The sequence below is a fragment of the Lampetra fluviatilis genome, chromosome 58 (assembly GCF_964198595.1).
Source record: "Lampetra fluviatilis chromosome 58, kcLamFluv1.1, whole genome shotgun sequence".
In the NCBI taxonomy this organism is placed as follows: Eukaryota; Metazoa; Chordata; class Hyperoartia; order Petromyzontiformes; family Petromyzontidae; genus Lampetra; species Lampetra fluviatilis.
The window spans coordinates 708605-723797 of NC_136332.1; the positions used below are offsets into that span (position 1 = coordinate 708605).

At 45.5% G+C, this 15193-nt stretch overlaps 1 protein-coding gene across 1 annotated transcript; it reads right to left on the reverse strand.

Annotated features, from left to right (window-relative positions):
• Positions 1–3990: 3990 nt before the first annotated feature.
• LOC144950511 (olfactory receptor 51T1-like) lies at positions 3991–10409 on the reverse strand. Its single transcript, XM_078880649.1, has 4 exons — positions 10347–10409; positions 10061–10079; positions 9829–9937; positions 3991–4018 (listed from the first exon to the last, which is right to left on the reverse strand). Exons 1-4 carry the CDS (start codon positions 10407–10409, stop codon positions 3991–3993), a joined length of 219 nt encoding a protein of 72 aa, XP_078736775.1.
• Positions 10410–15193: the final 4784 nt, after the last annotated feature.

Consider the following 15193-nt stretch of genomic DNA (forward strand, 5'->3'; position numbering starts at 1 on the left):
CCCTTGTGTTACCCCGATTTCACACAACCGTTTTTGCTTGACACGGACGCCAGCAATACGGGTATCGGGGGGGTGCTCTCACAGGTGGTCGGGGGGGTTGAACGGGTGGTCGCCTACGGTAGTAGGGTTCTTTCCCCCGCAGAACAACGCTATTGCGTAACTCGTCGTGAATTGTTAGCCATTGTGGTTTTTACACAGCAATTCAGGCCGTATCTTTACGGCCGTCATTTTACGGTCCGGACGGACCATGCGGCTCTACAATACGCTATGCGCGTGGCACAGCCATCGGGCCAATTGTCCCGATGGTTGGAGGTCCTTCAAGACTACCAATTCACGACGATTTACCGAAAGGGGTTGCGGCACTCAAACGCGGACGCCTTGTCGCGGTTGCCGCCGTGCACGGACTGCACATGTTTGTTGGGATCAGCGCGGTGCAAACCCCCGGTCGCCGGCACCCCGGGAGTTGCGCTCGCCGCCACTGACACCCCGGGAGAGGACGCCCCCACGGGGAGGGATTCGCTGTTGTCGTTGCCCCTCATTGAGTGGGGCCGCCTCCAGATGTCCGACAGCTCCCTACTTACGCTGCGTCGGAAAGTTGGCGCTCCCGAAGAAGGGGAGGCGCGGGTCGGTTCCTGGGTGTGCAGACAGGGCCTTTTGATGAGGTGGGACAACATGTCCCGGCGTCACGTGCTCGTTGTGCCTGTTGCTATGCGGGTTAGGGTTGTTCTGGCAGCTCATGAACGGCTCATGCATCTGGGTTTTCACAAAACGCTCGCCCTAATCCAGCGAGACTATTATTGGCCGGGGATGGGTAACGACGTGGCGAATATTCTTAAGGGATGCGTAGGGTGCGCCAAAAGGAAACCGCTACCATTGGCAGCTAATCCACCGCTGCAATCCATTCAGGTTTTGCGTATAAACGAATTGGTAGCGTTGGACATCTTGGGGCCCTTTCCGGTTACACCAAGGGGAAATAGGTTCCTGCTGGTTGGCGTGGAATACTTCACCCGATGGCCTATGGCATGGCCGCTCGCCAACCAGTCGGCTGCGGCGGTGGCGGACGCCTTTGTCCAGGGTTATGTGTTGGACAAGGGCGCCCCCGAACGCTTGCTGACGGATCAAGGGAAGAATTTTTCGAGCGTTTTGTTGCGCGAGGTGTGCGACCTGTTGGGTACAAAGAAAGTGCGTACTTCCCCCTACCACCCGCAGACTGACGGGATGGTTGAGCGTCTGAACAGGACGATTACGTCTATGTTGTGCCAACAGGTCTGCGACGATCAGGTTGATTGGGACTTACAGGTGCCGGGGGTACTCGCGGCCTATCGAATGGCCCCTCACGCGGCGACGGGGTTTTCCCCATTTTTTCTTATGTATGGGCGGGAGGCCGATCCGGCCATGGACGTCCAACTGGGGATTTCCCAGCCACGTGCAAAATCTAAATTGGCAGACCACATCAAATTTAATATCGCCAAATTGACTGAAGCGCGGGAGGCGGCAAGGTTGAATTCGCGGTCGCGGCAAATTGCAAACGAGAAATTGCATGAGCGGAGGGTGCATACGCATGATTGGAAACCAGGCGATAAGGCCTGGCTGCATTGTCCACATGCACCGTTGGCTACGTCCCCCAAGTTGTTGAGACCTTGGAGGGGACCGGTGGAAATTGTGCGGGTTGCACGACCCCAGAGTATACAGATTAAATGGGGGAAACGCCGTTGGTATGTGCACCCCTCCCGACTGAAGCCCTATGCGGCACCGTGTGACCCCGTTCTGTGCCGTGACGACCGGGCGTGTGATGTGACCGTCGACTCGGGGAGGGAGGTGTCGCAGGCTGCTCCTCACGTGTCTCCACCTGACCCACCCCCAGGTGCCTCGGGCTTGACGGCTGGTGACCGTCGGGAGCCTGAACCCCGGGGCACGCACGAGTCCTCGATGCCTGGCCGATGTCTTCCTGAACCGCCGGCACCACCGGACGTTCAACCGCGTCGGGTGCCGTACGACGGACCGGCAAGGCGGACTCGGGCTAGGTCTCAACAATTTTCATGAGGACGGTTTTTTTGTGCTCTACACCGAGCTCGCCCGGTGTTCCCCTCTGCCGGGGTAATGTCCCGTTGTAGGGACGCTCGGAAGAAAAGGGGACACTGCACGAGTCGAAAGAAAAAAAAAAAATTTCCATTTTTTTTTTTTTGTATACACATTGCTATTGTCACTCGCCGGTTTGTATATATTGTTCTATTGTCGCGGTGGCATTGGTTGAGGGTTGCGGATGGTGGTGTTCGCGTCGTGTTGTGTTGTTAGCTTAGTTGTTGTTCTTGTTGTTGTGTTGTGTTACGGGGCACACAGGGAGGGTTTGTATATTTTTGTAGCAGCCGGGGCGGCTGCGAGCTATGTGGTAGGGGGTGATGTAGTGGTGGTATTGACGTGCGCCGACTGTGACAGTGATGGATCACGGGGCGGCGCGGGGTGCGGGGTTGGGCACGCGTTGTGGGCGTGGTGTGGACGCGCGCGCCGGGAGTGACAGATGACGAGGCGGCGCGGAGTGAGTGGTGAGGCACGATGAGATGTGGGAAAAGAGGATCGTAGCCAGCGCCCGGCGATTGGTCGAATAAGTGGGTGCTCGCAGCGACGTCCGCAGGTGGGGTATAAAGGGGGACGCGCGAGAGCACTCGGGGAGAGTTACCCAGTTGAAGACCCGAAGACGGAGCTGAAGACCTAGTGAAGCCGAGTAGCTCAGTGGCGTTAGTCGCCGAGTAGCTAAGTGGATGTTGGTCATCCGAGTAGCTCAGTGGCGTTAGTCGCCGAGTAGCTAAGTGGATGTTGGTCATCCGAGTAGCTCAGTGGGCGTTAGTCGCCAAGTAGCTAAGTGGGTGTTTGTCACCCGAGTACTAAGTGGATGTTGGTCATCCGAGTAGCTCAGTGGCGTTAGTCGCCAAGTAGCTAAGAGGATGTTGGTCATCCGAGTAGCTCAGTGGGCGTTAGTCGCCAAGTTGCTAAGTGGGTGTTTGTCACCCGAGTACTAAGTAGGTGTTAGTCACCTGTAACCAAGTTTGATAAAATAAAGAGTGTGTTACCCGTGAAGTCGTCTCCCGTGGAGTTACTACATTACACTAGCACAAACACCAGCCAGGGAAGGACCTCTCCAGCAGAAGCCCATCCCGAAGGTCATGGCCACAGCATGGCGTCCTCATAATGAAAACCTCCTTGAGCATGCCCATGGTGAGACACCTCATGAAGTGGCTCTGGCGTGACTTGCAGCGCCGCTTGGTGATTTCGCACTCTTTGGAAGCTGGGCAGCTGCACTCGATGTCTCTCTGGATGTTGTGCTTGAAGAAGGCCCCGCTAGCCTCGCACAATGCCACCCCATAGTGGTACCCCGATGCTACATCGCCGCATGCTGGGCATAACTGCTTGGGCAGTATGCTCGGCTTGTCCTGGCACTTGCTTGGCGGCTGCCCCTCATCCCCTGCCGCCGGTGCCCCACCGAGGCCGCAACTGGGCTCATGGGCTTGCGCATGGGCTTGAGCGAGCCGGACGGTGGCAGTGAGTAGAGGGCAGCCGCCGCCTGGTGGAGGTGGGCAGGTGAGTTGCTGCCACGCCGTGTGGAGCTGCTGCTGCTGGCGTCGGGCAGCTCGCGGGGAATGGGATGGCTGGCTGTGTCGCCCAATGAACTGGGGCTGTGCCTTGATGGAGGCTGAGAGCAGCCCGTCGGCTGCTCCCACGGTGGTGGTGGTGAGGTTTTCCATTATGGCGATTGTGAACTGGTCACCAAAGTAATTGTTCTTTTCTTATTACTTGGGCATTTCGGTAAAGTCACGTAGATAGGTTCAAAGCAAATAAAATAAAAAACTACGACGTTTCGACCGCAACGTCGTAGTTTTTAGTATTTTTTTGTTATTATATTTTAACCTATCTACGTGACTTTACCGAAAGACCCTAATAATAGGAATTCCTGCAGTCATGAAGCTTTAAGTCAAGATTTTGTTCTCTTATTCTTTATTCGTTGTTAAGTTTCCTTTTTTGCCTTTTGTGTGCTGTTTATTTCGTAGTTGCCATTTTGAAGCAGTTGAGGTGCTATCTGGTTTGCTGTGATATAGTGGAGTTCTGCTTTCTGTGGGTCGCTGCTCAGTTTTTATGTGTATTATGGACCATGTGTTCTTGGTATTGTGGATTGTGTCTGTGCTTTCGATCAGCTCCTGCCGTATGCTGCGTTGTTATTCTAATCCAGCAGCGAGCCCTTCCCCAGCTGCCGTGGTGTCCTCAGAGAAGTGGTTGGTTTCTTACATATTAATATCGTTTTCATATTTGCTGGCCACGTCATGGATTTTGTTTTGAAGCCTTGAGGAATGTCTCTTCTGGCAGCATTTATCACTGCATTTACAAAGTGTTTGAAGTGGTTTTTGGTTAGGTTTGACGTCTGCTACTGCTTTGTTGAGGTCTGCTGTGAATACTTGCCAGTTTGCAACGGTTCTGTCTTTGGCATTCCAATGGGGCGGTATTGGTAATGTGGGATGGCATCCATGACCATGTTACAGCTCAGAGCTGCATTTTTTGTGGCTGACAAATATTAGAACGGGGTTGTAACCACTTATTCAACGTCTGTTATTGAATGAAATTGGAGTTTTGGGGGCTCAGACGGTTTGCCTCTTCCCAGTCCTAATGCCAGCTCTCCATTATCATTGGTGGTGGTGTCCAGTTGTAATTATGGCTGTTAATTCAGTTGAAACATTCAATTCACTTGAAAACAGAAGCGAAAGCAAAATTTTCTACCAAAAAAAACAATCTGTTACTGGATGGCAAAGAACTATTCACAAAACAAGATATTCTCATGGATACAATTCTCATTTTGGATCAGCAGGACATATCTTTGAAATAACACACCAGAGTAAAATTTCTGAAAATACACCACTTCACATCAACCACTTCTTCCTCTTCAAACTTACACCCTAAATTCGTTTTTTTTATGTTTTATTAAACCTGCAATCACGAACACAACAGAGGGTGAACAAAATAACACGTGGGGAATGTGTGAACAGAATCCGCGCCCTCTGGGTGATTCTGCCCCTCATGGGCGCCAATTATGGTCCACTGGGCTCTATTCCCTACTAACGGTAGGATCAGAGATCAAGAGAGGGAGACTAGGGGGTGGGGTGCGAGGGGGAAGACGGTGAAGGGGAACGCATAACCAGAGAAAACTAATTAAACAGTATAAATAACACAAGTATGAAGCCCGGTTCTGCTTTTTCTTCTTGGGGACAACCGTCTCTCAGAATATGATAGAGTGATGTGGTTTCTACGACTAAGTCCTCCTCCCCAGCCCCTGCTCACTGGTTACTTTCCTCATTCCATTCAAGTGTTTCGTGTTACGCGGTATTCTCAAGGAATGGGGACCATATCACCTCAAATGTTTCCCTTCAGCTTGTAACTAAGGTGCTCCATCGCTGCTTAAGCATACAGAGATCTGTGTCAAATTCTCGAGGTGGGGGAGGGGTGCATAATCTTTACAGTTTCCCCAGATTGTTTTCGTTGCCATGGTGTAGAAGGCTTGGAGTAGAGCATGCTGGTGCTTGGATACCCCTGTAGGTTTAAATTAAGCACTGATAAGTCAATTCCTTCTCCAAAGTTGTTGTGAAAAAAAAGATGCTGTGGCCATTTATTTATTGGATGATAATTGTCCTGGCTTAATAGTAATCAGACGCTTACAGAGCCGCCTGCAGATCTGCCAACTGACTCATTACACTGGTCAACACACTTTTTATGGCATAAGGTATTCCAACGGTTTGAAGGGAATTTTGGGGTGCTGATTCCAAATCTGGCATCAGTTTTTGTCTACCACATCAGGTTTTTGAGATATCAAATATTACATTTTCAATAAAAACAGCAAATGTATGCTCATATACGAATAGCTAAACAGACATCCATACAAGAATAAGATAAGATACAATATACAATAATAATACAACAAACATTTAATGAGCCGTAGCACAAAGTTGTGAGAGTCACTGCATATCAATGTGAGTGAATGCATATTACCATGTAAGAATTTAATTGTGAAGATAAGAAAAATATGTACAAAAAGGTCATTCACAATAGTGATGTTACATCTGCATAAACGACCTCTTCTTTGACGATCTCCGATGTACAGCTTGTGGAATGTCTCTCATCAAGGACCAGCAGTAATCTGCCATCATGTTTGAGTCTCATCGGCCTTGGTAACGTTCTTCCATAACTTTAATGTCTTGATGAAAGCGTTCACCTTGCTCTTCGCTCACGTGACCCAAGTTCTCTGGAAACTGAGCCAAGTGAATATGTAAGTAGTGAACCTTTATGCTCATTCTACATCCAAGTGCTTGGAAACTCAAGAGCAGCTCCTCCACAATCTCTCGATAGTTGTCCGCTTTCCTGTTCCCAAGGAAATTCCGCACCACATCAGAGAATGCATTCCAAGCTCTAGCCTCTGCCGCAGTCATTGTTGTAACAACGTGTGGATCCCTGATGAGTGTTCTTATTTGAGGGCCATCAAATATTCCTGTCTTTTTCTTCTCGGCACTGAGACTTGAAAAGGTTGAACATATATAACTGAAGCAGTCTCCAGTGTGATCAAGAGCTTTGACGAATTGCTTCATTAACCCAAGTTTTATGTGCAGTGGGGGAAATACAATTTTATTCCTATCAACCAGAGGCTCATTCTTGATATTCTTGTCACCAGGCGTCAAACTGATTCTTGGTGGCCAGTTCTTTTTAACCCAGTGTTCTAATGTAGCCCTACTGTCCCAGTAGCACAGGAAACAAGGGTATTTGGTGTGACCTCCTTGCTGACTCATCAGAAAATTAACCATTTTAAAATCAACACAAACTAGCCATCCATGAGCATGGTATTCCAATCTATCCAGAACAATCTTGATGTTGGCATACTCTTCATTCATTTTTACAGTGTCCTATTGGGATTGAACCATATATATTTCTGTTGTTAAGTAACACACATTTCAAATTCCGTTTACTACTGTCAATAAAAAGTCTCCATTCACTTGAATCATATGCAGGCAGTCCCATATTGAGAAGAAGCCCTTCAACATCATTACAATAAACAAGTTGACCATGTGAATGGAAGTACTTTCGCAGTGCTGCTTCTCTGTTATGATAAAAGGAGACACTAGTATCAGGTCTGAGTCGTCCTTTCTCTTGCAGCCTGGAAGCCAACAATTCAGCAGACTGCTTTGGCAAATACATATCTCTTACAAGATCATTCAATTCAGGCTGACTAAACAGAAATGTTATCACAATCTGCATCAGATGGTGTATATTCGATCTGAGCATCATCATCATCATCATCTGTAGAAGCAGGTAAACTGAGGGATTCAACATCAATCTCTGGTAGCTCAGTAAATACAGGCACAGGTATTTACTCACAGTGCTCAACTGGTCATCTGGCAGATGGGATATCTGGGTATTGTAAGTGTTGTTTGTTTTTCTTATTTAAACCTTTTACATTGACAAGGCAGAAGTAGCAGTTATCCAAATGGTTTTATAGGTTCTCTCCAAACCATTGGCACACCAAACTTCAGCTTAGCATTCTTTCCTTTAGACCATGATCGCAAAGTTTCAACACAGGTTTCACACACTTTGTGAGGAGCCCAATTTTTGTCTTGGTCTCCAAATCGTGCTTTAAAGTAGGCAAGATCAACCTTCTTGACAAAGGTATTGATGTTGTGCCTTTGATCCTGCAAAGTGAAGTTGCCACAGATATCTGGGTCATTACTGCATTTCCTTCTTTCAGACGTTGTAGCCATTGTTAGATCACGCCCTGCAGAAGATAAATATTAAATAAATGTGGATATCTACATAAAATTATATTATAAACACACTATCCTAAAAATACAGCACCATATTTTAACACTAAAGTAGTCACTGACTCGCAACAACTTGCAATCATAAGTGACAGAGTTAATTTCGGGTAAAATCAATGAAAATGGGGTATGCCGATAGCATAAAAATGAAATGTGATAGAGCAAATCTGAGATCAGATTTGGAATCAGCACCCTGAAATTAGTCTAAAACAGCTGCAAAAGTCCAGGCCAGAATTTTTTTTGTTGACCAGTGTTATTGAGTCTCGGAAATCTTTCTACGTGCTGCATATCAATTAATTGGCTCGCGACCCCCGTGCTCTGTGGTGCATCGTGGTGGGTCTGCTGCACTCCAACCACCCATCAACTAGTCAACCCAGTCTGTGCACAGTACTTGCGACGTACTTTGCCAATAAAATAGTGACAATCAAGGCAGCAGTTTATGACTTGAATGCAATGCATTCTCCCGGTCTGCCATCTGAGTTTGATCAACCTGGAACCAATTTAAAACTCAAGACCCTGGCACCAATGTCGGTAGCAAAGGTGTCTATCTTCATCACACGGCTGCCAAATAAGTCATGTACAAAAGTGTACGAAACTCTTCGGAACATGTCGTGACGGGTACTGCAAGATTCGACCGTGTCCGTCCAGTGCTCGTCGAGCTGCAGTTGTTTTTGGTTGCTGAATAATTACACTCATTAGAAATGTAGAGACAGTGTGTGGACTAGCAGCCACGAGTGGCATCTACGGGTGTAGAGACAATTTCGGAGACGAGTTGTAACAACAGAGACATATACGACTAGCGGCCACGAGGGGGAATAACCAGGCCAGGGAACAAAGAGGGGAACGATCTGGGAGCTTCAGGAACCTGCGAGAGAGTTCGAGAAGAGGGGCGTGGCCAGGGGCGGAGGCATGGGCCATGCTGGGGCATAAAAGGGGGCAAGAAGCAGGGTTCTAGGCTGCCGTGGGGATCGGGGTCGACGCTGTCATCGTTGTCATCACTGTTGCTACGTTGTCAGTCGTCGCACTATAGTCAGTCGTCGTTATATAGTTAGTCGTCGTTATGTCCTCAAGTCGTCTTTGTGTCATCGAGTCGACACTGTGAAGAGATCGTATAATAAAATAAAGAACCTCTTTACGGTTTGTGTCTCCGAAGTCATTACACAAACAAAAGTGCTTGGTACAAATGAACCACAATACCTTGCTGATCTCGTCAAGTAGCATAAACCATCACGCGAACTCCGTTCATCCTCGTAGCGGCTTTTGGCTAGCCACTGCATAGCGCACTTTCAAATCCACTTCTGCTGCCGTCTGGAACGCTCTTCTGATATTAGGAAGCCACTGTAACTTTTAAAGCTAGATTGAAAACCAATTTCTTTGGAATTGCTTTTTTGTTTAGTTTGTTGTTTTTCCCCTGCACCTCTGATTCGCACGGTTGGCTACGTACAGTGCGAAAGAAGTTTAACATACATGAAACATATACTTTCACATCGTCATAATTTACCCCTCTATATTTCACGCACTCGTTCTATCTCTTTCCAGTGCCAGTATTGCTGAATAACTGTGGACACCGATGGTGAGATTCTATAGTTCCCACCTGACACAAAACGCACCATGTGCACAAATGTTGTCCATTGTCTCATGAAACCGAGAGCACAAGCAGGTAAAAAATATAGGGGAGGGTGAAGAAAACAAAAAAAATCATATCTGACAAATCATGGACCACGTGCCACCTTGTAGTTAGGCTTCCAATTTTATTTTGGCAAAAAAATATATTAAAGTGTATCATCATATCAGAGTAAAATTCCCCTTATCCGTATACTCAATCACGAGGGTCACGCCAATCCGTGAATAATTTTGTTATCTGCGGATTGACCCTTATTATGCACAATTATATGGATTGGAGTAATCAGTGAGGAGATACAATTATGACAACATTGTATTTATCCGTAACTGGAAGTATCTTGGCTAAATAGATGAAATTTTATACTTTAATATTTTGACTAAACTCTGCCGAATCTCAGCTGTACGAAGACCATAAATAATTGGGTTAAGTACTGGAGGGATTATGTAATACAATGAGCTGAGCGTGGAGCGGACTGCAATGGGAATGAGCGTAGAATTTTCAATACGATGATGCATGACCATGAAGACGACAAATACATAAAACATGATGAGAACAAAGAAGTGAGTAACACACGTGCTGATCGCTTTCTGCTGACTTCTGCGCTGGGTGGACTTCTGACAGTCATACAGAATGCAGATGTAGGAAAACACAATGATCCCCAATGAGACCAGCACTGATAGAATTGTAATAACATAGCCATATATGATGTTAATGGTTACATCTTCACAGCTCATCTTTGTCAATGACATAAAATCACAATTTGGCATCCATACAATTCTTGGCTTACTACATAACTTAATAAGGCTTGCCAATACAATTTCTCCTGATAACATTAAGGATGAAATCACAACTAATACGAAGCATATTTTAACAGCGAGTACAGATGTGAGAATGGAACTGTAGTGGAGGGGTCTACATATAGCCATGTACCGATCTGCTGCCATTGCAGCCAATATGTAACCTTCCAAAAGACTTGTGATGTGGATGAATGTCATTTGTATGACACAATCAGGAAAGGAAATTATGTTGGCAGACAGAAGATCATACATGATTCTTGGAAGTGCGGTGGTGCTCACAACAATTGAATTCATGGAAAGTGCGCACATGAAGATGTACATGGGCTTGTGTAGCTCTTCCTCTCGTAAGATGGCCAGAACCAGCGATGTGTTTCCAATAAGAGTGAGGGCGTACATCACAAATACAAATGTGAACACGAGAGGCCTCATGCTCTCCGGCTCGCGCAGGAGACCCGTCATGTAGATCTTTCCTGGAGGAGTCATCTGCATAGCCTCTGTTACGTTCAGCTCCATCAGCCCAGCACACCTGTACGTGTGAATAGAGACGTTTGTGAGTTTACTTTTTTGCAGTGTAAATCAACACTCGAATTTCAGACTGATCCCCGACCATCACACACAATGGCCTCCCATAGAATATCTTCCTCTATTTTGAGTTAAACATAACCTATTTAAAATTGTGCATACAATTACAAAACACAATGATGGAAACTATTAAATTACATTTATTATGTTACCAAAGCATAATGCAGATACTCTTAGTTCTTTCGGAAAAGTCACGTAGGTAAAAAATGAAATTAAAATTAATAAAAAATAAAACAATAAAATCACGACGTTTCGGAGGCAACACAAGCTTCCGTCTTCAGGTGAAACTGTCACAGCAAAAAAATCTGTATCAAGTGGAGAGAAGTCCCAAGAGGTACGACCTTATATACTGGTTAAGGAGGGAGGAGCCAGGAAGGGCCGCTGGAGAGGAGGAGCTGTGAGATGGTCAGTACTGCTGCTGGAACTGAGCCTTTGTAATGTAGATGGCATATGTAGATAAGCCAGCTAAGATTAAGCCGCCTTTTGTTATGCTGCTGGGTGGGTAAATTAATTAAATACGAAAAAGGAGAGTACTGTTAAACGCTGGGGATGTTAACACTCGGTAGAGTAAAATAGTGCCTGTCAGATAAGATGGTCCATTTTACTCTACCGAGTTTTAACATCCCCAGCGTTTAACAGTACTCTCCTTTTTCGTATTTAATTAATTTACCCACCCAGCAGCACAACAAAAGGCGGCTTAATCGTATTTAATTAATTTACCCACCCAGCAGCATAACAAAAGGCGGCTTAATCCTAGCTGGCTTATCTACATATGCCATCTACATTACAAAGGCTCAGTTCCAGCAGCAGTACTGACCATCTCACAACTCCTCCTCTCCCGCGGCCCTTCCTGGCTCCTCCCCCCTTAACCAGTATATAAGATCGTACCTCTTGAGACTTCTTTGCACTTGATACAGAATTTTTGCTGTGACAGTTTCACCTGAAGACGGAAGCTTGTGTTGTAGCCGAAACGTCGTGGTTTTATTGTTTTTATTTTTTATTAATTTTAATTTCATTTTTTACCTACGTGACTTTACCGAAAGAACTAAGAGTATAAATCCTTGCAGTCACGAAAGCTTCAAATCCATAATGCAGATACAGAGCAACGACTACACTTTTATATTCAGGTGATCAAGACAGGTAACCATGTCAAGAGTTTATAACTGTAATGTCTCCTTCATAAAGGGTTGAGCGTTGCGTCCTTATATATTATATGGTCTGTTCTGGATGGATGTATATTGAACTTATTTTACACCGTATGTAGCCAACTGTGCTATTCGGAGGTGCGAGATGACCACAGTCGGACATTGTAGAGTTTTATTTACTTCCCATTTTTGCAGCAGTTGTGCGCATCTCTGCCATGATTTGTGTGTGTGTTGTTTAGGGTGGACCATGAGCTTGGTGGAAGATAGATCAAAACTAGGCATCTTCTGCGTTGGATCTTTCACAAGGTGTTTGTGAGTTCTTGTGAACTCCATTCAGCTCTCCGTATATTTGACGTGGGGTGATAGGAATCTGGCAGAGCGTTATCACATCATACAGCAAACCAAGCCCATGTCTGATGCACACCACTCAGGCCCCATTGTTACCCACAAAAACACAAAGATTCCCCGTATAACCTTAACAGACTGTTGCGCCAGCTGCTGTTACCGAGCACCTATGTAGGCGGGCACGGCACACGAGGGAGCAGGTGGCCAGCCCCACTGCTGGCCGCCTTTGTCTCCCTAGTGGCGATATTTACACATGGGATCAGGTACTCATTTTAGGCTGAGTCGACCTCGGGGAGGCCCACAACCGGTTCAGATAATCGTCACTTGTGTTGCCATGAGCGAGAATCGGACTCGGATCCCCGAGTTCGTAGCGCACACATCTACACACGAGTGTTGTACACACGAGTGTGTGGGTGTGCATTGGTTGCCAGATAGAAGGGTAAAAACCAATTATCATGTTTTTTACTGGCAAATGAGGTTCCAATGGTGTAAATGCTTACCCCGAGCTCTCATACTCTGATGGTGCATTGTCTTTGAGTTGTGCGCCTTTTGGCGTCATCTGGTCCAACCCATGTGAGACTAGGCTCTAAGGAAAGCTGTCTTGGGTGTGGACCAATCAATTTCAAGGACAGTGCATATATTATCAGAGTTATGTTTTTTGTTTGTATTATGGCTGCAGGTATTGTGGTCTATGCAAACATGACTCCTTGTAAAAAAAGGTGTCAGTTTTGTTGCCAGATAGAAGGGTAAAAAACCAATTATCATATTTTTTACTGGCAAATGAGGTTCCAATGGAACAAGGGGTTATTTATGTGGCGATGGGGCAAGCAAGCTGGGTCTGAGCTGGAAAGGAATTCCATCCCCGGACACAAGCACGTTAGTTGTGTTAATGGGGGATATTAGGGAGAAAGAGATTAGGGAGAGAGATCAGCATGAAAGGAGCTTCCGTCACCGCATTAGAGTATCGTCTCCGCATATGCGCACAACATCAATGTTAATAAGAGATGGGAGAGATTAGGCAGAGAGATTAGGGGGATTAGCAAGTTAATGTCATGTCTATATGTAACACAAGCTGCGGAACTGCCAACTGCGCTATGAGAGGCAAGCGCATCCACGCAAGAGAACCACCGCAATGGTGGTCGCGCCAGTGAGACACACAGCCCATCATACAGCCAGAACCATCGGTACATCGAGGCGAAGGGAGCAGAGGTGGCCATGTTAGTGAGACCCCAGCCCGTTAATGCAAAGGCACCTAACAGGGCAATGCAACTGTGATTTGATCCCACCAACGTGACTTTACCGAAATAACCCAGAGCATCCTTTGTGACACACCATAGATTGATATTCACGCCTGCTATCTTGCATCACATGCAAACCTTGTGTCCACTACATTGGAGAAACGAAAAGATATAAACAACGTGTCATCTCGTCATACAGACGATGTCCAAACCAGTGGCTCATCACTTCAGCAGCGGGGACAATTGTCCCAGTGACATGTTTGAATTGGACCCAGCACAGAACCTTTTAGAACATCCTTTGTGTTATCACTATGTACCTTTTGAGAACGGTCTGAGAGATAGTCTTAAACCATTTTATTGTCCTGTCTGAAATTTTTAGTTGAACAGGCCTTGGGAGTAGAATATCATGGTCAACAGTGTCAAAGGCTTTTGACAAGTCGAGAAATAGTGCATAGCAGTAGTGACCTTTATCCATGTTACTGAAAAGAAAATGCGATACATCCACCATTGCTGTCGTGGTGCAGCTATCCTCTCGAAAACCAAACTGTTTATTGTGCTTGATATTGTGAGTTTTTAGGCAGTATTTTTAGAATATTTTAGTAACTGGTGAAAGAATATACATTTATTTGTAATTATTTGGGTCTTCTTTGGAACAATTTTTAGATGCTAGTGGGCATATACCTTCACTAAGTAAAGGTTTAACATGTGTGTGAGATGCTTATGAGATCTGCCACAAACACAAGTGCAAATGCAGGAAATTTGTCTTCTCCCGTAGATGATGTCTTAGTTTAGCTTATGCATTACATCCAGTTCAGATATGGGACTAAACGAGAAGTATGGACGATTACTTTATCGAACATTTTTAGGGTTGATGTGTGAAGAGGAAGAAGTGATTGATGTGAAGAGCGGTGGTGCATTCGGAGAATTTTTACTCTGATGTGCTTTGTAAAAGATACGCCCTGCGGATCTTGTTTTGTGAAGAGTTCTTTGCCATCCAATGTCAGTTTTTTTGGAAGAATATTTAACTTCTCTTTGTTTTCAATTGAGTTGAACGTTTGCCAGAAGAGTCTTGTGTTCTTTCGTGAATGTAGAATAGTTTGGTGGTAGTAAGAACATTTTGCGTTTCTTACTTGGTGAGTACATCTATTTATTATTATTCTATACTTAATCCAATCAGAGAGGTTATTTGATATTTTTGCATTGTTGCAGGCTATATCTCTAGTTTTCATTCATCAAAAAATGTTCAAACCAAGGTAGATGATCACACCTTATTCTGAAAAAAAATTAAGGGCGTATGTTTGTCAATGATTTTTAGGAATCGGTTCTTAAAATGTCCAAGCACTTTCAAAAACTGGGACTTTGCTTACCATATCCCAGTCAGAATGGAGGGTGTCAGGTATAAATGCTTTGAGGTCAAAATGTTTTAAAGACCGTTTTAAAATTATTTTGAGGTATTTTAGTTATTTTTACATCACGAAAGAACACAAGACTCTTTTGGCAAACGTTCAACTCAATTGAAAACATGTGTGTGAGATGCTTATGAGATCTGCCACAAACACAAGTGCAAATGCAGGAAATTTGTCTTCTCCCGTAGATGATGTCTTAGTTTAGCTTATGCATT

What these genes read in the sequence shown, in the direction of transcription:
- LOC144950511 (XM_078880649.1), bottom strand. Translation starts at nt 10,409, where the DNA reads ATGGCAGCAGATCGGTACATGGCTATATGTAGACCCCTCCACTACAGT. An exon ending in AGTTTAGTCAAAATATTAAA is followed by an intron (nt 4,019 to 9,828) that starts GTATAAAATTTC and finishes AGCACACAAAAG; the next exon opens with GCAAAAAAGGAAACTTAACA.